Consider the following 26,371-nt stretch of genomic DNA (forward strand, 5'->3'; position numbering starts at 1 on the left):
CTAAAGACAAAACAAAACAAAATATTCACTTTAAATGTGTCAGATGCATTCATGTCTATTCAGCTGCTTTTCCTTAAATAAAGCTCTTCAAGGTGTAAAACATGTAATTCTCTGAGAAGCTACCTCTTTATCCACTCCAAGACTCTTACGGTAACATAGATTAAAATATATTTCAAAATTAATTGTGAACTGCATACTAAAACATCTTTAGAATAACGTTTTAGGGGACTTCCCTGGTGGTCCAACCAAATAAATAAATAAATATTAAAAAAAAAGAATGTTAAAAAAAAAAAGCCAAATACTGGTTAGAAATAAACATGCTGTCTGGTGACTAACTGTGGAATTTGTACCATAGCATAAATACATAGGAAATATTTTGTTTCTTAGATTTGGATATATTTATGACATTTAAAATATCTCTTTTCTTCATGGTCTTTTAAGACCTAAGTATGCTGTCGTGCAGGGCAGAGGGTAAGCATTATTTTATATCCATTACCTTTTTCTAAATGGCAGAAAAAATTCTCGTTGGTTAGCCAAAATGTTTACTAGTTTAATTTAGTTAATAAGCTAAAATGTTTATTTATCTAGTAAATATAATCAGCTGTTGCACTCACAGGTTCATTACATAAATCCAAACATAAACTCATAACTGGAAAACTATTAAAGTGACTATTAAAGTGCATGTTAGGGATTTGTCATGAATACCACACTCAAATGGCTCATGATGTCCTATTATTCTGAGTTGCGTCCTGACAAGTCTTCATGTGACTATGATGGATATAAAAGAAGCTACTGATATTAATTATATATGTATGTATTCTACCTATTTGTATCATATTAAAATTTACAAGTAATAAGAGAATTCTCTTGTGCATTATAGCAAACAAAAGGCACCGCAAGGGATAGGCAGGCATGCATTTTTACGGTTAGAAAGCTATGGAAAATCCTTGGCAATTTGCTGGACAAGTTGGGTATTTCTTACAGCTTCCTCCTTGTTCCACCAGGAAGTTTTCTTAAGTGTAAACTCTTCTGAAGGTAAGATGAGACGATGAAGGGCTTGGCTAGTGGTATCCAACAACAGGATGACATTGCTCTGGAAATAAAGAGAACAGTTTGCTTGGTTGTTTGCCTGTTTATTTAATTAATTAATTAATTAATTTAGCAGCAGCCTCTTGGCAGCCTGGGAATAAAGGGAATAGCGATAAATAAACCAAAGGGAAGACGACAATATTGAAATATTTAAGAGACACCATGAAGACACTAAATGTTTTTCCCTAATACAGAATTTAAAGTATTAGATGGTTTAATGAAGATATTTCTAATTATGTAATGCAGAATCTTCTCTTTGAAGATTTTATCTTAAAACCATCGCCTTGTAAATATAGGCTAGCTTAACCATGATTTCTGTTTTATTACATACAAATGAGGAAATTAAGAGAATTGATAATTTTAAAAGCCCATTTACTTTTATCAAAATTACACTTAAAGAATGTTCTGTTGAAAACTCTCTTACACTGTGCATAACTGAATCTCATTTATTCTTTTCACAAATCCAGGTTCAACTCAGAAAATATGTACATGTTATAAAGATGGGTTAGCAAGAAAATATCAAGGACCCCAAGTACCTAGCTAGTAATGAGTGTTTCATCTTGACATTCACTAAGCTTGAGAACTTTCATAGCTGGTGCTGTAATAACGTACAGACAAGAGATTGCTCCAGCAGCATTATCACAGTTATGCAAATGAAGTAATAATCTCTCAGTAATTAGGAGGACTTTTTCAAGAAAAAAATTTAAAAAGAAATTAACCTTAGGCATTAAAATAAGTGAACAGAAACACATGAAATAAGAATTTAAAATTGAGAAAGCCAGAAAAGATTAAATATTTTAAAGAGATGCAAAGAAGTGGGCTTTTTTCATTAAAATTTAAAGACATTTGAAGATTAGACTAACAGGTTTACAAAAAGGCACCAGAAAGTTGTTTGTCAGGAACTGTCTTTTCTTTCTTTCTTGTTTTTGTTTATTTTGTCTTATTTATTTTGTTTTGTTTTAAATTTGGGGCCCCTTCAGTTATCTTAACCCTTATGAACTTTTCATTTCAAGAACTTTCTTTGGGGAAAACAAAATCACAAAGCACCTGAAGAATTAACATATATTTTGCAAAATATATACAAAACATGAAAAGTCTGTTCATTTGTTCCATAACATTTATCGAGCAGCTTATATTTAAAGCACAAAGGAGAATACAATGATGAATTAACCATGACCCTTGCCCTTTATTACTTAATCCAGTTAGAGGGAAATAAAAAGAAATGTAAGTAGAGTAATGATTCATCTGCAAATCTGAGACCTCATAGTGTGGTTTCAATTTATTTTACTAGTCAATTTTACTTAAGTGCTCAAGAATTAAAGTAGTATTTGTTCCAAAGTCTCCTTTATTCCATATACTCTGAATCTTGGCTGTATTAAAAAATTCTACCAAGCATGTTGACAACGCTTAAGTTTTTCCATAAACACTCTTAGAATGCATCATTCTGTATAATATGCAATTCTCCATTAAGAATGTGTGTTAGTAATATTCTTTTTAAAATCAACATGTCATATAAGAAGCACCGTTCCTGGCATTTGAAAGTTTGAAAATGATGAAAACCTTAAGGGAAACTCTTAAAGTTTTCCTTAAGAAAATGTATTAATAAGTTAAAAATTTACAGTCTCTATTCTAGATTAAATCTTTCTTGAGTAAGTATTTTTTAAAGGAGAAACTCTCTCTTATGATAAATATGTACAACATTAACATGAATTGTTAGCACTTAAGCAATTTGGGGTAATATTAACTTTTCTAAGCAACATAAAGTTCTAAAAATAATGTTTGATCCCAAAATATGATTAAGTAGAAGAATAAGCACATGATTAAACAGATATGATTACGCAGAAAAATTAGTACAGTTTTGCATTTTTCTTCCTTTTTAGGGTCTAATACTTATATACTCATAACTTTGCATAAGTGAACTGAAAAACTGCATCTTTCTAAGTAACAGAAAACATACAGATATATATATATATATATGTTTATATACACACACATATATATGTTTCCAGCCACTGCTGTATTTAGAATTAGTTCTAGAAACAATTGGCAACATGAAGGAGTTCTGCTGCTCCATCCTTTTAGATGTTAATGGTTTCCTTCTGTAAATGACTAATGATATATTCTGTCTGAGTTCAAAAATAGAATTCTGCATCACATATGAGTACATGTAACTGTGGTTTTGGCTCTATTTTAAGGGGGGCAGGGAGGAGAAGCGAGTGAGCAATTTTATTATGTTTGTATTTGACTGGGAGAAAAGTAACCTCTGGATGACCTCAATGTCCTAAAGTCTGAAGTTCTAAACTTTGTACAGATGTAATAAGTAATCTCATGGGGCGGGTGGGGGGAGGAGGCTTTATTTTTAGGCATGGCAAAATTTCCCCTTTCCTCACTTAAGATTTTATTTTAGCCAGGAATTTTTGAACAACTTCTTAAACTAACCAGGGAAATGTATCTGTTGCCAAGCTTTATAAAGACAAGGGAGAGATGAATTAATGGAAGTACTTCTCTACAATATTTTAGCTCCTTTGTCAGGGCAGAATGGGGGAGAAGGAACTGATGGCAGTGCACACACCTTTTTATTCGATTACAATTATTTATCATTTGTTAAATTTTACAGTTACATGCTGTTCATTTGGAATTAAGGAGGTCTTAGATCCTAGCAGGGATATAATATAAAACCGACAGCTGATATATCCTCTCTGGGAAAAGAAGAGGCAGTTCAGAGTACAGGTAGCGAAAGTATCCTGATAAGCTGTGTGTGCCTGCTCAGGGCATTGAGGTACCCTCCTGGAAAACTGTTGAAACTGGTCGAAGGGATAAGCCAGGTAGCATGCAAGAATGCCAGGAGGGGAAGTGTGGGCTGTGCAAGTCAAGCACATCTTTACACTGAAAAACAGATTTTCTTTGATGAAAGTCCTTATAAGTGAGCAAGGTATTGGTCAGCAATGTTGCCAAATAACTGGATCTTTTGAGAAAATAAAATGCTTCCTGAGAACCTGAAAATCTCGTACTTTTAAAGAACTGGTATATGTAAATTTGACAGTTTATCTGACAGCTGAAAATCTGGCAAGATTGTTTGAATAAATACTCCAAATGTAGACTCCTATTTAAATTTGATTGGTTTCCTGAATCAAAAATCACCAAGATATGTGCTTTTTATGACAGATTCTTCTGGCTGTAGAATTCAATTCAATGGCATTGGTATTTTGTTGGAAATCTATAAAGTAAAACCCTTATTCCAATGTGATGGACACAAATCTTTATAAGCAATAGCTGGATATTGATAAATTCTGCTTCTAGGAGAAAGCCATATTGAAAAAAATTGTGAAAACCAGAAAAAATTTTATTAACTCAGAATTTATGATATTATTTAGGCAAAGCCTAAAGTTGACTTACTTACTCAACGAAATACTGCTGTGTTACTTATGCAACTTTTTATTCTTGATTAGAAACAGTCTAAAAGTACTGTTTCTAGGTAACACTTTACTCTCATAGTGTGTTTAAATACTTAACAAGTAACAACATTACATTTTTTCCATATTTTCCTATTATGAATACTTAAAAAAATTTTCAGACCATTCTTTTCCCCACGTTTCTGCAGTGAGCGACAGCATGGATGAAGTTTAATTCTGGTGATGTCAATCCAATTTGGTTTGAACCTCAGTTCTACCATGTATTTACTGGGCAAGTTATTTAAACTTACTGAGACTCAGTTTTCTCACATGTAAATATTGCTAAAGCTACCTCGCTGGGCCTGTGGAAGAATAACACGGAATAATGTATGTAACCATTTCCTTGACACATTTGTCAGCATTTAATAATTGATCCTCCTCCTTGAGATAGTCATCACTTGCCGTCTGGGATACCACACCCTGGCGTAACCATCTACTTCACTGGGCACTCATTTTCAGTTCCCCTTGGTTGATTCCTCCTCACCTCTCTCATTTCTTAATATTTCATTGCCCCAGGGCTTAGTCCTCAGACTTCTCTTTTCCACCCACATTCATTCCCTTAGTGATCTCTTTCAGTTTCATGACTTTAAATAACATTTATATGCCAATGATGCCCAATGTATGTTTCCTGTTCTGACTTCTCCGTTAAACACCAGGATCACCTACTTGGATATGTTATAGGCATCTCGAATTTAATCATACATCTAACCTTCCCCTCCAAATCAATTCCTTCCTCATCTCAGTTCATGGCAGGTCTATCCTTTCAGTTGCTCAGGCCCTACATCTTAAAGTTGATCTTAGTTTACTCTCTTTCACCTCATATATCTGATCTGTTCAGAAATCCTCTTGGTCCCACCTTCAGAATACATCCAGAATCCATCATTACTTATGACAGCCATCCTCCTCCAAACTGCAATGATCTCTTGCTTGGATCATTGTAAAAATCTCTTCATTAATCTCCTTCATTCTGCCTTAGTACCTACAGACTATTCACCAAAGAGGAGCTGGAGAAATCTTTTAAAAATATAAGTCAGATCTTGCTTCTCCTCTGCTTGAAACCCTCTAAGACCCTCCCCTTTCCTCACAGGCTGCAGAATGTTAGAATGATTTACAAGGCTCTACACATCTGCTTCCCCACCCTTCCACCACATCCCTGACCCAACCCACTGAGTGACCTCTTTGACCTCACCTCCTTATACCCTCCCCCTCATTCAGTCTTCCCCACCACGCTTCTTTAAAGATGGAGAGCCATGTTCCAGCCTCTGGGCCTTTGAACTTATAATTCCTTTGCCTAGAACTCTCTCATTCCTGATATCTCTTCTCTCCCTCACCTCTATCAGATCTTTGCTTAAATATCACTTTCTCAGTTAGGCAATCCCTGCCCGCCCACCCTGTTTTAAAGGCAACCTTCCTCCCAGTCTTCTATTTTACTCTCCCTTGCTTCTCATGTTCTGACTTAAGATGTAATTATTTACTTTGCTTATTGTCTACCTTTTGCACCAGAACGTAAGCTTTTGAGAACAAGGATTTTTGTTGCTTTGTTCATGGCAGTATCCCTAATAGTAGGCACAGGATACATATCTGATGAATGAATAATATGCTTAGTATACTATTTGGTAGATACTAGGTGGATAATAGGTCTGCAAAAACATTGTACTCCTTTCTATTGCATAGTACAGATTAACTTAGACCTGGAGAATTCTCATTAATTGAAACACAGACTGTCTTTTGACCTATATCTTCTGTTTGGAATTACTTTTAGCCTGACTCTGGGCATCTGTACTTTTCATTAGTGTTGTCTTACAATAGTAGTGATGGTTGGAACTTAAGCATCATTAGATACTAAAGAATCTCAGTGTATTCCTGCAATGGCCTGATGCCCTCCCAAAATTTGTAGGCTGAAGTCCTAAGCCCCAATGTATTAGGAAGTGGGGCCTATGGAGATGATTAGGTCATGAAGGTGGAGTCTTCACGAATGGGATTAGTGCCCTTATAAAAGAGACACGAAAGAGATCCCTGCTCCTACTGCCGTGTGAGGCTACCATAAAAAGACAGCTGTCTAGGAAGTGGGTTCTCACCAGACGATGAATATGCAACCGCCTTGATCTTGGACTTCCCAGGCTGCAGAGCTGTGAGAAATAAATTTCTTCTGCTCATAAGCTACCTAGTCTATGGTACTTGTGTTACAGCAGCCCAAACAGACTAAGACAATTCCATTCAGTATATTTACATGGCTATCTCCACACAAAGAATGCCATTCAGGTTTCAGGTAAAATGTCATCTCCTAAGGGGAGATATCTCAGCACTCTTCTGAGTACCATTTACCCTTTCATCTCCTCCTACCCTACCCCCATCATTCCTTAGGACCTTACCTTATTTTTATACAGCACCTATCACTACTTGAAATTGGTATTTATTTGTTGGCTTACTTGTTTGTTGTCTATCCCCCCAAAGAGAATGTAAGCTTCACAACAAAGAATTATCTAGCCTCAAATGTCATTAGTGCTGAGGTTGAGAAGTCTCTGCAGAGAGGAAGATATTAGCCTGCCTTGTGGTACTGATAAAATACAACTCCCGATCCCGTCCTTCAGCCCCTGACCTCAATCTTTATGAAAGCACATATTTTTAGTTATAGGTTGAAAAACACTCTTGCCTTCTCCTTTGCATCAGTTACCCTGGGCATCATTAGACCATGTCATTACCTGCTGCTCATGGAGAATCACTTGACCCTTGAGGGGATTTCCCAGCGGTGCCACTGCCACAAATGGGTGCCAGACTCCACTGGCCGCTCTTGGGAAGATGTCAAAAAGGTCCACAAAGTAGCCACTTTTCCCAGTCATATTCATAAAGTATAAGGAAACAGGATTGCACGCAACTACATAGAGAGTATTTTCCTCATTTTCTGAAATGACAAAAAAGTGTTAATTCCATGGTCTGCAATAGATTTTCTGACTGGTCAAAAGGTCCAGTGAAAACTGAATCGTGAGGCAGCACACAATCAGAACTCAGCAGATGATTTGCAAATGGATTGATTAGGTTGAAGAGCACTTTCAGAAGCAATTTCGCACCTGCTGTAAATGTACATTGGGTCACACCTACCTAGTCCCGGAAGTAAGTATCTGGTCCCCAAAGAATTCTATAATATCTCATGCTAACACCATTAAATACTTAACACTCCTCAATGTCAGGAAATTCTTCCTTGTATGAAAGTATTTTATGCCTCAGTAAAAGTCTGTTCCCTCTTATTTTATTATTGGCTCAGATGGACAACAGCTGGTCAACATCTTCTATCTGCTAATCTGGCATTTCCCAGCTAGTTACTAGATCTTTAGGCTTTTCTTGTAAATAAGTAATCCCATTTTTTGTTCTTAGCTCTACGGATCTTATTTTCCAAATTATCTTTTTTCATATTTGTGTATTTATTATTACAAAATCTCTATCTTTTCAAACTAGTACTTGACTAGGTCCATTTTTTGAATTCTATTTCAGTGCTTCTTCAACTTTCAAGAGCATATGCATCACCTGGGGATCTAATGAAAACGCAGATTCTGATTCAGTGGGTCTGAGGTGGGGTTTCAGACTCTGCTTTTCCAACAAGCTCCCACGAGATGTCACTGCTGTTGGTTTGAGGGCTTCCCTTAGAGAAGCCAGGCTTTGGACTGGCTTTGGACTATGTTTCCCATAACCTCTATTTCTGGGAAACTTGAAACAAGGGATTAAGATGCTTCTGTATAATAAACGCTATTAACATCACTCATCATCCAGGTATCTATTTACAGGGCTCATATTTTCTGAACCCAAAACTAAGACACAAGATATGAAAATCTGGAAAAAAAATATAGTGTATGTGTGTGTGCATGTATATGTCATGTCTACACATAAAGACCAAATATATATAAAGATATAGAAAACTTAAATATATATAAAGATATGGTAAATTTAAATAAGCTAACATTGATAAGAAACACAAATCAATGGAAGGGCAGAAGAAGACATATTATTTAGGAGACAATGTGAACTGTGTGTGTGTGTGTGTGTGTGTGTGTGTGCGCGCTACAGTTCTAAATATCAGATAGAATCACACAACTTATGATTTAAGAATCTTTTTAATGTTTCTACTATCAGCACAAATAACTTCAATTCAACATTTATTGAGCACCTTTGTACACAGTATAGGGACCAGGGAATATAATAACAGTATTAATAGAAATGTAAAAAGAAAAAAATAAATAGAAATGTACTTCACAAACTTACAATTGCTCTCTCTTATTGCAGACATTAAGTGCTGTTTGGTCTTTGGCTCAAATATATATATATATATATATATATATATATATATACACACACACACATATATATATATATATACACACACACACATATATATATGTATATTTAACCCTGATGCTAACCCAAGAAAATGTTCTTTCCTCTCACCAATATAGAATAGGTAAAAAAACAAAGAAATAAAAAACAACACAAAAATCTAGCTTGCAAATGTGGACAACACTAAAATAGAGGGTTGAATTATGTGAGGGACAGCAAATGAGTTCATTTTTAAGGACCAATTCTGACTGGCTCACAGTGGCTGCCTGGAATGCTGTGTTGAGAATTGTGAGGCTGTGACAAGGTTTAATGACACCTGTCACTGGCATGGGGCAGAGGATCACAGCATACTTACTTACAATCTCTAAATGTGAGACAAGGGCAAAGTTCAAATTTTATCCGTAAGATTCATACTTAGTCTCTACTAGTGAATGTAAAATATCTTAATAGGAGCACCAATCTGTTACCAACAAAAACCCGGTACATTTTAAAAGCACATATTTTTACTCAACATAGCTGATGTTGGAGAAAACATCCACAGAACTTACATGAACAAAAACTTGCTTCTGAATTTTTGCCTGAATAACCTCCATTGTAGACAAGTTAGAGAATTTCTCCCTTTCCCCTGCCATCACTTCTGTTTATATCGCCTTGGTAACTGCCATCACTTGAAAACTTCTGCCAAAAAGTACCCAGGGCACACCGCATGAATCAGTAGGTAATGGCAACAGTCCAGAGACGTAGATGCCAAAAATTCACATCCTTTATTTGCCATTCTTTACAACGAGAGGTTTAATGACTACAAATCCTCCTGCTTTCAGGGTTCATGCAATCACCAAACTGGAATCCGAGCCAAAAAAATCCAATGTTTTTCCTTTTTCTTTCCCTCTTCTATTTTTAGCCCACGCCTGGGTGTGTTTAACTTTGTGCTACAATGGTAATGGGAAGCAGACATATGCATATAAACTCAGCAGTGCTTATGTGGATTTCACAATAGTATTTTGTTAGGTTGTTATAGGAAATTAGTTCTAAATTACATATAATTGCCATCCAATCCAAGAATGACACAGTTACTGAGTCTATCATAGACTTCTTGATGTCTAGAGGTTATTTTGATCCTGCTTTTAAAAAAATCAGTGCAGGAAGGAAAAATCAAAAGAATAAACTGACATACCATGTGATGTAGCGATGTCGCAGATTAAGTTAATTTCATCCAATGGTAACTTCCAGGAGGCACATTCTTCAGTAAAGGTTTGGGATCTTCCTTCATGTCTTTCTATTGGGTACTCCTGTATGTTTATATGTGCTGGACCCTACAAAAAATAGTTATCTGAGTTAAGACATTTGTGTAGTTGGCAAAAAGTAGAAAAGCTAAAGTTCTTCCAAAATACAGATTTTCAGTTCAAATATTCCACATCTTGATATGCCTCTTCTCATTTTACTGACTAGCATGACACCTATAACAATCATAATACCATATACTTGCATTTATAAATGCTTTCACATGTGCTATCTTATTTAATTTCTCACTTTCTTTTTTTTTTACTCACAAAATATAGCAGATGTAAAATCCCATAGGAGTTCTCATTCCTTCATTCTTTCCTAAGCCAAGAGCAAGTTTTGAACTTCAAGTATTGGGACCCAGAGCTGTCCAAACCAGAATAATTTTTTAAATACAGTTGACTCTTGAACATTGATTTGCATGCCCTTACAGTCCTTAATTAATCAAAAATGTTTGGGTTAGATATTTACTATTTTGCCATCCATGGGCACTCTCACCCCTTCTATCTAGTCTGTATCTTAGAAGCTAGAAGATTAAAAACTACATTCCTCACACTCCTATTGCAACTAGTGACTGATACTAGTTAATGTACTGTCTGAGGCTGCTTTTTTGCTCCCATGGCAAAGTTGAGTAGCTGTGACAGAATCTGTATGGCCACAATGCCTAACATATTTACTATCTGGCCCTTTACAGGAAAAGTTTGCTGATCCTGCCTTACTGTGCAGTTCCCAACAACAGTGGTGGTAGCAGAAGCAAAAACACTCATCTTGAAACCAAAAGTCCAGCGATGGTCCCTTGACTCTGTTCCTCCTGTCCTTTCTAATGATTTTATAAGCATCTAATTCCCCACAGTCAAACCTAGAGGGGTTTCTATTGCAACTAGTGACTGATATTCCTTTGCCCTTTTTCACGAAAACAAATATAACTGAGTAACCATCCTATCTGACTTTCCTGAAATACAGGATAGCTCTTAGGAATTCTACTGGTCATTAGCCATTACCTACATTGAGTCTCTCAGAGGCCAGACTGGCTTAAGAATTAGAGCTGAAGTTAATCTATTCTAAAATAACATTAGAACAAGTCATTTCTGAGACTGAATGGATTTTCTCCAGGGAAGATATAGAAAAATGGATAACGTTCAATATTCTAATGAAGAAATAATGATATCAACCTTTACATCTATACGATGAGTTTCTGCTGGACACAAGAGTTTTTGCATTCCATTTCTTGACTGACCAATTGTCCAATAGCCCATGAAGGTCTGCTGTGGCAGAGGCAACCTGTCAAGGATTAATTTGAAGAATAAACATTTCTTCTTGTTTCCAAGTCATAGGAAAAAATAATGAGCCATATATTACCGACCACACAAGCAAATTTGAAGAATGCTTTACTTAGAAGTGAGTTATATTTAATTTTATTAAAAGATAGTCTTTAATATGATATTTAAAATATACTTTGAAAAGAAAAAGATTTCACATTTCAGAAACTCAGAAGGTAAGGTCCTAGTCTGTTTTTACCTTAATGACAAATATAATTAGGGTTTACATATTTTTTCCCTGAATTGGTAAATACTTAGCAATTTAATATCAAATTCCCATTACAGTATAGGAAGGATTTAGGAAAAACAATGGAGCAATCCATCAATTTTTTCATTCTGTTCTCCTAAATTTGAAATCAAATAATAAATAGTACACAGTACTACCAGTCACATGCTTGTAAGTTGTACAGGGCAAGTTTCATAGGGTCTATCTTAGCACTTTCATTTTTTTTTTAACTTTGACTTGACATATAATATACCTAAAGAAACGTTCATATAAATGTGCCACTTAGTCCTGAGCACACGTGTGCGTCCAGCACCCAAGCATCACCAACACTCAGAAACTCCCATGGACCACTTCAGTCATTACCCCTACCAAGGGAGCTACTATTCTGACTTCTAATGGAATTATTCTGTGCTTAGATTCCATTTTATTTAAAATTACATCTAAACAAAATAACTTGCGAAAACAAATATAGCAATGCTAAAGTACAAAACCACAGACAAATTCTTTAGAATAAGTTTTTACTTTTTAATCACACTACCTTTTCTTTGAATCTTTAAAAGAGGAACCATTAATTTGTCACTTAATTCATTATAAATTTCTTATTCCATGGTAAGTGAAGGCCAAAAATGATTCAGAGTTAAAAGTTCTTTAAAAATAAGGCACGTATATGTGGCTATAAATTGAAATGTATGCTTGAAATGAGCTTGATGATCATTAAAAGAGTACATATTGATATTTAGAAAATCATTTTATTTTCAGTGAAAGAGTAATCTGACAAAATATCTCCATATACTTAATAAGATCACACAAGGCTTAGATATTTTTTGCATAGAATACGAAACCAGAGAAGATTGGTTCAAGATGGCGGAATAGAAGGATGTGCTCTTACTCTCTCTTGCAAGAACACCAGAATCACAACTAACTGCTGGACAGTCATCGACAGGAAGACACTGGAACTCACCAAAAAAGACACCCCACATCCAAAGACAAAGGAGAAGCCACAGTGAGATGGTAGGAGGGGCACAATCACAACAAAATCAAATCCTATAGCTACTGGGTGGGTGACACAAACTGGAGAACACTTATACCACAGAAGTCCACCCACTGGAGTGAAGGTTCTGAGGCCCACGCCAGGCTTCCCAATCTGGGGTTCCAGCAATGGGAGGAGGAATTCCTAGAGAATCAGACTTTGAAGGCTAGCCAGATTTGAATGCAGGATTTCGACAGGACTGGGGGAAACAGAGACTCCACTCTTGGAGGGCACACACAAAGTAGTGTGTGCATCGGGACCCAGGGGAAGGAGCAGTAACCCCACAGGAGACTGAACCAGACCTACCTGCTAGTGTTGGAGGGTCTCCTGCAGAGGCAGGGGGTGGTTGTGTCTCACCGTGAGGACAAGGACACTGGCAGCAGAAGTTCTGGGAAGCACTCCTTGGTGTGAGCCCTCCCAGAGTCCGCCATTAGGCCCACCAAAGAGCCCGGGTCACCTCAGGCCAAACAATTAACAGGGAGGAAACTCAGCCCCACCCATCAGCAGACAAGAGGATTAAAGTTTTACTGAGCTCTGCCCACCAAAGCAACAGCCATCTCTACCCACCACCAGTCCCTCCCATCAGGAAACTTGCACAAGCCTCTTAGATAGCCTAATGCACCAGAGGGCAGACAGCAGAAGCAAGAAAAACTACAATCCTGTAGCCTGTGGAACAAAAACCACATTCACAGAGAGACAGACAAGATGAAAAGGCAGAGGGCTATGTACCAGATGAAGGAACAAGATAAATCCCGAGAAAAACAACTAAATGAAGTGGAGATAGGTAACTTTACAGAAAAAGAATTCAGAATAACGATAGTGAAGATGGTGCAGGACCTCAGAAAAAGAATGGAGGCAAGATCGAGAAGATGCAAGAAATGTTTAACAAAGATCTAGAAGAACTAAAGAACAAAAAAACAGAGATGAACAACACAATAACTGAAATGAAAAATACACTAGAAGGAATCAATAGCAGAGGCAGAAGAATGGATAAGTGACCTGGAAGACAGAATGGTGGAATTCACTGCTGTGGAACAGAATAAAGAAAAAAGAATGAAAAGAAATGAAAACAGCCTAAGAGACCTCTGGGACAACATTAAACACAACAACATTCGCATTATAGGGGTCCCAGAAGGAGAAGAGAGAGAGAAAGGACCCGAAAAAATATTTGAAGAGATTATAGTTGGAAACTTCTCTAAGATGGGAAAGGAAATAGCCACCCAAGTCCAGGAAGTGCAGGGAGTCCCATACAGGATAAACCCAAGGAGAAACACACCGAGACACATAGTAATCAAATCGGCAAAAGTTAAAGACAAAGAAAAGTTATTGAAAGCAGCAAGGGAAAAATGACAAACAACATACAAGGGAACTCCCATAAGGTTAACAGCTGATTTCTCATCACAAACTCTACAAGCCAGAAGGGAGTGGCATCATATACTTAAAGTGGTGAAAGGGAAGAAACAACAACCAAGATTACTCTACCCGGCAAGAATCTCGTTCAGATTCGATGGAGAAATCAAAAGCTTTACAGACAAGCAAAAGCTAAGAGAATTCAGCACCACCAAACCAGCTTTACAACAAATGCTAAAGGAACTTCTCTAAGTGGAAAACACAAGAGAAGAAAAGGACCTACAAAGCCAAACCCAAAACAATTAAGAAAATGGTAATAGGAACACACATATCGATAATTACCTTAAACATGAATGGATTAAATGCTCCAACCAAAAGACACAGACTTGCTGAATGGATACAAAGACAAGACCCATATATATGCTGTCTACAAGAGACCCACTTCAGACCTAGGGACACATTCAGACTGAAAGTGAGGGGATGGAAAAAGATATTCCATGCAAATGGAAATCAAAAGAAAGCAATACTCATATCAGATAAAATAGACTTTAAAATAAAGAATGTTACAAGAGACAAGGAAGGACACTACATAATGATCAAGGGATCAATCCAAGAAGGAGATATAACAATTATAAATATATATGCACCCAACATAGGAGCACCTCAATACATAAAGCAACTGCTAACAGCTATAAAAGAGGAAGTCGACAGTAACACAATAATAGTAGGGGACTTTTACACCAATGGACAGATCATCCAAACAGAAAATTAATAAGGAAACACAAGCTTTAAATGACACAAGAGACCAGATAGATTTAATTGATATTTATAGGACATTCCATCCCAAAACAGCAGATTACACTTCCTTCTCAAGTGCGCATGGAACATTCTCCAGGTTAGATCACATCTTGGGTCACAAATCAAGCCTCAGTAAATTTAAGAAAACTGAAATCATATGAAGCATCTTTTCTGACCACAATGCTATGAGATTATAAATCAATTACAGGAAAAAAATGTAAAAAACACAAACACATGGAGGCTAAACAAGACGTTACTAAATAACCAAGAGATCACTGAAGAAATCAAAGAGGAAATCAAACAATACCTAGAGACAAATGATAATGAAAACACGACGATCCAAAACCTAGGGGATGCAGCAAAAGCAGTTCTAAGAGGGAAGTTTGTAGCTATACAAGCCTACCTCAAGAAACAAGAAAAATCCCAAATAAACATTCTAACCTTACCCCTAAAGGAACAAGAGAAAGAAGAACAAACAAAACCCAAATTTAGCAGATGGAAAGTAATCATAAAGATCAGAGCAGAAATAAATGAAATAAAAACAAAGAAAACAATAGCGAAGATCAATAAATCTAAAAGCTGGTTCTTTGAGAAGATAAACAAAATTGATAAACCATTAGCCAGACACATCAAGAAAAAGAGGGAGAAGACTCAAATCAATAAAATTAGAAACAAAAAAGAAGTTACAATAGACACCGCAGAACTACAAAGCATCCAAAGAGACTACAACAAGCAACTCTATGATAATAAAATGGACAACCTGGAAGAAATGGGAAAAATTCTTAGAAAGGTATAACCTTCCAAGACTGAACCAGGAAGAAACAGAAAATATGAACAGACCAATCACAAGTAATGAAATTGAAACTGTGATTAAAAATCTTCCAACAAACAAAAGTCCAGGACCAGATGGATTCACAGGTGAATTCTATCAAACATTTAGAGAAGAGCTAACACCCATCCATCTCAGACTCTTCCAAAAAATTGCAGAGGAATGAACACTCCCAAACTCACTCTATGAGGCCACCATCACCCTGATACCAAAACCAGACAAAGATACTACAAAAAAAGAAAATTACAGACCAATATCACTGATGAATATAGATGCAAAAAGCCTCAACAAAGTAGTAGCAAACATGGGCTTCCCTGGTGGCGCAGTGGTTGAGAGTCCGCCTGCCGATGCAGGGGACACAGGTTCGTGCCCCAGTCCGAGAAGATCCAACATGCCGCAGAGCGGCTGAACCCGTGAGCCATGGCCGCTGAGCCTGTGCGTCCGGAGCCTGTGCTCCGCAATGGGAGAGGCCACAACAGTGAGAGGCCTGCGTACAGCAAAAGAAAAAAAAAAAATACTAGCAAACAGAATCCAACAACACATTAAAAGGATCATACACCATGATCAAGTGGGATTTATCCCAGGGATGTAAGGATCCTTCAATATAGGCAAATCCATCAATGTGATACACCATATAAACAAATTGAAGAATAAAAACCATGTGATCATCTCAATAGATGCAGAAAAAGCTTTTGACAAAATTCAACACCTATTTATGATAAAAACTCTCTAGAAAGTGGGCATAGAGGGAACCTACCTCAACAAAACAAAGGCCATATATGACAAACACACAGCAAACATAATTCTCAATGGTGAAAAACTGAAAACATTTCCTCTAAGACCAGGAACAAGACAAGGATGTCCACTCTTGCCACTATTATTCAACACAGTTTTGGAAGTCCTAACCACGGCACTCAGAGGAGAAAAAGAAATGAAAGGAATACAAATTGGAAAAGAAGTAAAATTGTCACTGTTTGCAGATGACATGATACTATACATAGAGAATCCTAAGATGCCACCAGAAAGCTACTAGAGCTAATCAATGAATTTGGTAAAGTTGCAGGATACAAAATTAATGCACAGAAATCTCTTGCATTCCTATACACTAATGATAAAAAATCTGAAAGAGAAATTAAGGAAACACTCCCATTTACCATCACAACAAAAAGAATAAAATACCTAGGAATAAACCTACCTAGGGAGACAAAAGACCTGTAGACAGAAAACTATAAGACACTGTTGAAAGAAATTAAAGATGATACAAACAGATGGAGAGATATACCATGTTCTTGGATTGGAAGAATCAACACTGTGAAAATGATGATACTACCCAAAGCAATCTAGAGATTCAATGTAATCCCCATCAAATTACCAATGGCATTTTTTACAGAACTAGAAAAAAAGTCTTAAAATTTGTATGGAGACACAAAAGATCCTGAATAGCCAAAGCAGTCTTGAGGGAAAAAAATGGAGCTGAAGGAATCAGACTCCCTGACTTCAGACTATTCTACAAAACTACAGTAATCAAGACAATATGGTACTGACACAAAAACAGAAATATAGATCAATGGAACAGGATAGAAAGCCCAGAGATAAACCCACGCACCTATGGTCAACTAATCTATGACAAAGGAGGCAAGCATATAAAATGGAGAAAAGACAGCCTCTTCAATAAGTGGTGCTGGGAAAACTGGACAGCTCCATGTAAAAGAATGAAATTAGAGGGCTTCCCTGGTGGCGCAGTGGTTCAGAGTCCACCTGCCAATGCAGGGAACACGGGTTCGTGCCCCGGTCCGGGAGGATCCCACGTGCTGTGGAGCGGCTGGAGCCTGTGCTCCGTGGCGGGAGAGGCCACAACAGTGAAAGGCCCGTGTACCGCAAAGAAAACCCAAAACCAACCAAACAACAACAACGAAAAGAATGAAATTAGAAAACTCCTTAACAACATACACAAAAATAAACTCAAAATGGATTAGAGACCTAAATATAAGACCAGACACTATAAAACTCCTAGAGGAAAACATAGGAAGAACACTCTTTGATATAAATCACAGCAAGATCTTTTTTGATCCACCTCCTAGAGTCATGGAAATAAAAACAAAAATAAACAAATGGGACCTAATGAAACTTACAAGCTTTTGCAAAGCAAAGGAAACTACACACAAGACCAAAAGACAGCCCTCATAATGGGAGAAAATATTTGCGAACAAATCAACGGACAAAGGATTAATCTCCAAAATATATAAACAGCTCATGCAGCTCAATATTAAAAAAGCAAACAAGCCAATCAAAAAACGGGGAGAAGACCTAAATAGATATTTCTCCAAAGCAGACATACAGATGGCCAAGAAGCACATGAAACGCTGCTCAACATCACTAATTATTAGAGAAATGCAAATCCAAACTACAATGAGGGATCACCTCACACCAGTTAGGGTGGGCATCATCAGAAAATCTACAAACAAATGCTGGAGAGGGTGTGGAGAAAAGGGAACCCTCTTGCACTGTTGGTGGGAATGTAAATTGATACAGCCACTATGGAGAACAGTATGGAGGTTCCTTAAAAAACTAAAAATAGAATTACCATATGACCCAGCAATCCCGCTACTGGGCATATACCCAGAGAAAACTATAATTCAAGAGTCAGGTACCAAAATGTTCATTGCAGCTCTATTTACAATAGCCCAGAGATGGAAACAACCTAAGTGCCCATCATCGGATGAATGGATAAAGAAGATGTGGCACATATATACAATGGAATATTACTCAGCCTTAAAAAGAAGCGAAATTGAGCTATTTGTAATGAGATGGATAGACCTAGAGTCTGTCATACAGAGTGAAGTAAGTCAGAAAGAAAAGGACAAATACCGTATGCTAACACATATATATGGAATTTAAGAAAAAAAAATGTCATGAAGAACCTAGGGGTAAGACAGGAATAAAGACGCAGACCTACTGGAGAACGGACTTGAGGATATGGGGAGGGAGGAATCTAAAAACAAAAAAGGTACAGATGAACCTAGTTGCAGGGCAGGAATAAAGAGGTAGACATAGAAATGGACTTGAGGACATGGGGTGGGAGGGCGAAGCCGGGGCGAAGTTAGAGTAGCATCGACATATATACACTACCAATGTAAAATAGTTGGCTGGTGGGAAGCAGCCGCATGGCACAGGGAGATCGGCTCGGTGCTTTGCAATGACCTAGAGGGGTGGGATAGGGAGGGTGGGAGGGAGGCTCAAGGGGGAGGGGTTGTGGGGCCATGTGTGTGCATATGGCTGATTGGCTTTGTTGTGCAACAGAAGCTAACACAGTATTGTGAAGCAATCATACTCCAATAAAGATCTATTTAAAAAATAAAAAAAAAAAAAGACACATGCACCCCAATGTTCATTGCAGCAGTATGTACAATTGCCAGGTCATGGAAGCAACCTAAATGCCCAGTGACAGACCAATGGATAAAGAAGATGTGGTACATATATACAATGGAATATTAATCAGCCATAAAAAGGAATGAAATTGGGTCGTTTGTAGAGATGTGGATGAATCTAGAGACTGTCATACAGGGTGAAGTAAGTCAGAAAGAGAAAAAGAACTATCGCATATTAACGCATATATGTGGAACCTAGAAAAATGGTACAGATGAACCGGTTTGCAGGGCAGAAATTGAGACACAGATGTAGGCAACAATCATATGGACACCAAGGGGGGAAAGTGGCGGGGGGTGGTGGTGGTGGTGTGATGAATTAGGAGATTGGGATTGACAGGTATACACTAATATATATAAAATGGATAACTAATAAGAACCTGCTGTATAAAAAATAAACAAAATTAAATTTTAAAACGGTTTGCTAAATTGTACAAAAAAAGAATATGAAACCATGCTTTCTGGTGGAATATGATTTTTGTCCTTTGAAATGTTAATGTTTAACACAGAAGGAAAGAACTTTGAAAGAAATTTACATTGAAATTTTTCTAAGTCATAAATCATTCGGAAGTACGTATGTGTTTTTGTATCTGTCATTTAAAATACATTTTAAGTACGTGGACAATTATCCTGATTGGTCATCCACTTATTGCCATGTTTCTACCGGTAATGAGGTGGAAGAGGCAGTGAGTCAGAGGATTTACTATTACTGTGTTCTCTCTTAAATGTTATAAAAACACATTTCCGTGTCAAAAGGGCAGATCTTGAAAACATCTCATAGACTAGAATCTCCCTGTCCTTGTTTAGGGGATGAACAGGATTCTTCATTGCTTTCAGCAGTTCACCAAAGGAGAATTAAGTCTCTAAATACAGAGGAGAAAACAAAGGAAGGAGACACACCTAATTTCCCTCTAGTGTAGAAGACTTAGTAGGTTCTAGTGCTAGTTCTTTTATTAACTAGCAAACTTGTGAAGGGAAAAGTTAGACAATTTCTCTGAGTGTTAATTTCTTCCTTTGTGAGATGAAAGGGATAATCTGTAAGGTTCTGGTTTCTTACAGCTGGGGGAGGTCTCTGATGATCACTAAAGTGAGTGGAGCGAAGTAACAGTGGTAGATCTTACATTACCTTAGTGCTCTGGAGTTAAAATAAATAAACAGAATGAAATTATCCATACCTATCAATAGAATAGGTGCCTGATAGACAAAATTGCTGTGTTTTTTTTTTAAAAAAGGAGCTCTACATACATCCTAAATTGGCTCTTTGAAGACAAGAGAAACAGTTACACATCTGGAAATCTAATCAGAAGTGGAGAATTGCTTAATAAAAATGATGCTCGGTTGATAGGTTGAAATCTAGCCTAAAAAACACGTCTAATATATCCTTTAATAATCCCACAAAGTATCATACAGATGCTAAAAACAAAACAAAACCGAAAACCTTTATCCATTTGGGAAAAAGTAACTTTGCTCGACTTCCAATTTTTACTGACAACCCCCAGGGATATTCATGAAAGCTGCTTTGAACTTGCCAACTCATTCTAAGTAACAGTCATGGAAATTACAGGTTGCCTGGTTCCATTTAAAAACAGTACTAGCAGTTTGGTTGGCAGAGTATGGGAAAGACCTTCAGGTGCCCCATATAGAATCTATTCCAGAACCACATAACAAGATGCTATTAGCGTTAACAATTGCAACTGAAAGTCACACACGCAGGGTGTTCTGCTGTTGCACAATCAAACTGACTCTGTCAGATCCTTGGTAACACAGGGAGTTGTTTCTAGACTTCCTGTGGGCTCCAGGCTGGCCAACTGAGGTAAACCAAAGCCCCTCATTTATTTTCCACTACTAAGTCCTCCCAATAAGTTGTGGAAAAATTTGACGGTTATTAACTCTCTCCCCTTCAATAAGTTAGTAGTTAGGGGGAAGGGGAATTATAACTGAGTGTATGAATAAGCTTTGGAATTCGAAACATATTCAACAGTAATTTGGGGGTAATTCTAACTACTAACCAGTTAGCAAAAGGCCCTATATTCCATTACTGAAATCTGTCATTCAACTCCAACCAGACTTAAGTTGTTATACCTGACTTGATTGAAACAACAATGTCATTTTCCATAGTTTTAAGATCTTGTCACTTGTATTGTTTAAGTTTGTTAAAGTCCTAGCTGGAATGATGTCTGGATTTGATTTTAAAGGGGAAGAGGATGAACTTAAGACTTATAAATAGTACTACTTTTTATCATGTCATCCATGAATTTATGTTTTTTAAAACAATGAAGTATTTCAATTCATATGTTGTGATGTTTCTTAATTCCTTGTGGAAGAATTAATAAAGATCTGGAAGAAAAACTTTTAACTAAAAAAAAAGGTGACTTTCAAAATTATGACTCAGGTCAAATTATAGCACTTAGCCAAGTTACAGAAAGGAAAAAGTTTTTTTTTTTTAAGCATGCATACATTTCATAACACGGTGCACATGGACACCAAAGTTGAGTTATAGAGTCTGAATGACATACAAGAGATTTGTCTAAGATTGTTGCATAGAGGTGAGCTGGGGTTTTAAAGAGTATGTTCTGGCAAACTTCTGCCTTCTCTGAACATTTGCCAATACTATTTCTGGAGTATGAAAGAAACACATGAAAAAGATTTGGATCTTTCTAGGGGCATTCTGCAAAAGCTGTTGATATACCTATTATCAACAATTCCTAAAACATTTCCTTACCACAAGAACTACTAATTTTCATGGGAATAATGGAACCCTTCTGGGTAGTTCCACTGACACTCAAAAATTCACCAATTACTACCATCTTTGAGAAGAAAAAGAACAACTCCAATTTTAGCAGGCCTCACTCATTCCTAATGTTTTAAATCTAACCTCTGGTAATAATTAACTGAGTTTACTGGAACCTTTAATAGAATAACACTGACAAATATTTCCACCTTTGGTTCTTACCCCTTCCTCTCACTCTCCAGCTAATGTATGCCTTAGTTACCTCAAATTGCTACTTGCTGTTCCTGAACATGCTATGCATTTTCATGCTTCCATGAGGTTAGTACTTCAGCCCAGAATTCCTTTCTGCTATTGCCTCTTTGATGAAATCCTTCTCATTTTTAAGGCCCAATTCAAATGTTACTTCTCCTTGCATCCCTCCCATATTTCTTTCTGGGCAGAATGAATCTCTTGCTCTTCTGGGTTTCCATGGAAATTTGTACATATGGAACTCTTAGAAACTCTTAAGATAGAGTTCTGTAGAATTTGCCATTTTCAAATTTAAGACCTGATAGAGAATAGCAGTTTTAGAGAGCATGGTCAGAAGTGAATCTATGAAATCCCTTGTAAATATTTATACTTACTAAAATAAAAAGTCAACACACTACATAGAGAAAACAGAAATGCCACTCTAAACACTTTAAATTAGTAATAATGGGTACTACTATCCCCAATTACCCTCCCTTGTTTGCTAGAAACTTCTGAATTTCCCTTCCCTACAGTCGCACATGTTGCTGGTAAATAAATTTTGCTTTGCTGTGAATGATATGTACACGAGTATGTACATGTGCTTTCCCTTTCACTGGCTGGCTCTGCATTTAGACATTATGGTTTTCACTTTATAACTTAGACTTGTGCACCTCTGCCACCAAGGTCCTGCTGTGGTCACAGAAATAAAGATTCATTTGGATATAGGATGGAAAAAGATTTAGGGAGGCTTGTTATTCTTGGCTAACACTTCTCAAATTGCTCCCCAGTACCCAGCGTGACACTGTGCAGGGTCCGTGCTGCTGCCCAGGGTCACTCCGTGCTAAAGCAGATGTTGTCACCTTGCTCCACATATCTCTGGCTTTCTTCTTCTTCATAGAAGATGTGAAACTACAGTTCCGGGGCTTGGGTTTCCTTTCCCTCATCTCTCTTCAAATTTCACTGCAAAAACTTCTCTTTTTCTGCCATCTGCTTTACCAACTACATCTTAGTATTTTCCAATCTTAAATTCTTTCCGTTTCTAATTATTCACATCAATAATGACTGGGACTGAAACTTTCCCAGTTGGAAATTTTCCCAGAAAACAAACAAACAAACAAAAGTTGTTTGGGGCTTCCCTGGTGGCGCAGTGGTTGAGAGTCCGCCTCCCGATGCAGGGGACACGGGTTCGTGCCCCGGTCCGGGAAGATCCCACATGCCACGGAGCGGCTGGGCCCGTGAGCCATGGCCACTGAGCCTGCACGTCCGGAGCCTGTGCTCCGCAACGGGAGAGTCCACAACAGTGAGAGGCCCAAGTAAAAAAAAAAAAAAAAAAAAAGTTGTTTGAGTCCTGTTATTTCCCACAAAAAGGACTCATAGGATGAGAAACCCTACTGCGAATGTAGTACTTTGAACATAAAATTGCGTAATAAGGTTGGGAGTTTACATGTTTTCCCAAGATTGTTAATTCATTGAAGGTAAGGCTTACATCTTACTCACTTGTATCTCTGGCACTCAGAATCCATCGATTCTGCTACGGAAACCTCTCTCACCAGTGTCCCTCTTTTTCATTCCCACTGCCACAATGGAAGCTCTCACTGTTCATCACCGGGATTACTGCAGTTGCTTCCCAGCAGGTAGGTCTTCCTGCCTTCAGTTTCACTGCCTTTCAGTTTCTTATCTTTAGAAAACTTAAAGGGGTCTTCCTAAATTATGAATCAGACCATGCTACTTTCTGGCTTCAAATTCTTCTAGGGTTCCCCCGACTCTTCTCTCCCTTTTAGTCTCACCACATAGCATGCCCTCATTTAATCTTTAGTTTTAGTCACCAAAATACTTGCATTTTCCAAAAGGCACCATGACCTCTTAAAACTGTCTCTGCTTGAAGCGCTTTCTTCTCCTTTATTTGCCTGGAGAACACCTAGTCATCCCATAAAGATTCAGCTTGGTTACTGTCCCTGAATCTCCCCCAGGGCAGAAGGCAGCAACCCCACCTCTTCACTCGCTCTTGTGTGGCTCTCACAGAACACAAGTCACTCTACTTCAGTGCTTCCCCAATTATAATGACCTCCTTGAAGGCAGGTACTGAGCCTTCTTCACCTTCATATTTCTGACTCCCTACTTAGTGTTTACCACATAAATGTACAATAGTGTTTGTTAAATGAACGAATATTTGGTTACATTACAACTGACAACATCTTCACCTACTTGTTTCTCATCTTGATGGCAAGTTGCAACCCACCATGGCAGATCTTCCTCACTGCATCCTGACTACATGACTCTCAACAAACAATGCAATCTACTTTGCAAGTGTATTTGGAAGAGTTACCTATCGGTCGGGATTGGGGATTTCTACTCAGCCAGGTGACAGATATCACTTACAGACGCCTAAAGGATCAAGGATAATTCTGTGAGACTGTTGAAGATGAGTATGGAAGAAGATTCATAGATCTTGACAATTTCTATGTAGATTGGTTATATTTTTAAATTTTTCTCTGCACCCCCATAAAGGAGCTGAAAGCAAATAAAATGGCTGTGAAGCTACTTCATAATATACCAAGAGAATAAAGGGCAAGGACTATGAAACTGTAAAGCCCAATACCACCCTTCTGCTTATAATAGTGTCATTATGTAAATCTTACTGTTTTTGAAAACTGAGAGCTCTTTTATGAAGTGCAAGTAAATCATGATGCAGAGTGGAACTGCATACCTTAGAACTTCATGATCAATATAATGAACTCATCTGTAAAAACTAGACTTCAAAAAGAAAATTATACCATATAATAGTTTGGAAAATGGAAGGAGAAGCACAAAACTTTAAGAAGTGCGTCTTTTAATTTAATGGGATAAATAGTAAACTGATAATCATTCTTATATTGAAAGATAAATCTTATGAAATTACTCCTAAGGGAGGCCCTGGTTGGGGATGTTTTTGATGCTTCTGGTACTTGGAAGACCCCGAAGTCGGTCTTGGTCAGAGAAGAAGCAGCTGCGGTTGATGTTCCAATTACACAGGACAAGTCTTAATGTAGAAAACTGATTCTAGACAGATACCCTTTTAAGACACATTCAATATAGATGAAGCTATTCTGTCTGCAAATGTGCATACCTGGCACTCCTCTGAACAGAAAGATCAATACTAAACGTGATCATGTACCACACACTGCAATGAAATATCAACACCTCTTACAACAGGAAAGCATGACCTTAGCTACCTTCATTGGGAGTTCTGTTAAAATATGCCGTGAGACTGGCTGATAAAGTAATGAATGGTTGCTGATATAAGGGAGAAGAGTGACAACTTGTTCAGGTATCCAATTCATCTAGGGGCAGTGAACCATAGAGTCTATGAGTTTGAAGGACATTAAAAGCTATTTAATCCGGTATTCTAAGTTTGAATCACTTGAGTACCTCCCCAACAAGATTCATCCTGATCTCTTTGAACCCGGACTACAAGAAGGTATACCCTACCTTTCCCCTGGGGAGTCCATTCCACCTTTGAACACAGGAGCTATTGGCCCCGCGATGGAGGCCAACTCTAATTTGTAATGACTTAGAAGCAACTCACAGATGCACAGAAAATGCACAGTGATTTATAATTATTCTGCCAAAGCTAACTATATAATGAGTGTGATTTTGAGGATGGTAGTTCTAAGTAAAGGATTCTATATAGAATAAACTGAAAAAAGAAAAGAATCGTTCTACTCATTTTGAAGAATTTGTGAATGTCACCTATTTCGACTTTTCAAAAATCAAATCCTTATTGTAGGAGAAAAGATATAAGCAAATTTGCTTGCATCATGTAAAAAAGATGTTTTTATTTACTTCTGTAATCCATGACAAATGGCATTAATTTAAAGGACACTGTGATTAAAACGATGGGCCTAGTCACCACATAAAAGTTAAATGTATATTTTGCATGATACATGTCCCAAAAGGGTAGGAAATGAAATTTGGAAAACAACTCTGAAGTTTCTTTAGAAACATTATGTTTAAAATCTTGCAGTCCAGTGTTGATTACATTGCTTTCTCATGCAAGAATGTGGAGACTGCATGGTGAGTGAACAAAAGGCTCTGGAACAGACAGATCTGTGTTTGAATCTCCCATCCTGCCATTTATTAGTTGTATAATTTGTTAAGTTACTTAGAGTCTCTTGAGCCTCAGTTTCTTCATCTGTAACACATACACACACACACTCTTACACCTACTAGATAATAAAATAGGAAGGAATTACTTGCCCAATAGAAAAAACAGAATTGTTGTACAGATTGAGTTAGTATTTGTGAAGT

The 26,371-nt window shown here is 37.4% G+C and overlaps 1 protein-coding gene across 3 annotated transcripts in view; it reads right to left on the reverse strand.

Moving 5' to 3' along the window:
- VWA8 (von Willebrand factor A domain containing 8) overlaps positions 1-26,371 on the reverse strand; it is a 364,128-nt gene that overhangs the window by 122,163 nt on the left and 215,594 nt on the right. For all 3 annotated transcript variants that reach the window (XR_016388682.1, XM_022574923.2, XM_022574922.2), the window contains exons 27-30: positions 11,321-11,429; positions 10,042-10,180; positions 7,244-7,443; positions 983-1,093 (exon numbers count right to left, since the gene is read on the reverse strand). Coding sequence is in view for 2 of the 3 variants with exons in the window: in XM_022574923.2 (XP_022430631.1) it covers positions 983-1,093; positions 7,244-7,443; positions 10,042-10,180; positions 11,321-11,429 (559 nt within the window). In the remaining variant the exon portion in view is untranslated. The remainder of the gene's footprint in view (positions 1-982; positions 1,094-7,243; positions 7,444-10,041; positions 10,181-11,320; positions 11,430-26,371) is intronic.

Source organism: Delphinapterus leucas, chromosome 18, assembly GCF_059928025.1.
Source record: "Delphinapterus leucas isolate spDelLeu-1000000601 "Yukka" chromosome 18, BTC_Dleu_Yukka2, whole genome shotgun sequence".
NCBI lineage: Eukaryota > Metazoa > Chordata > Mammalia > Artiodactyla > Monodontidae > Delphinapterus > Delphinapterus leucas.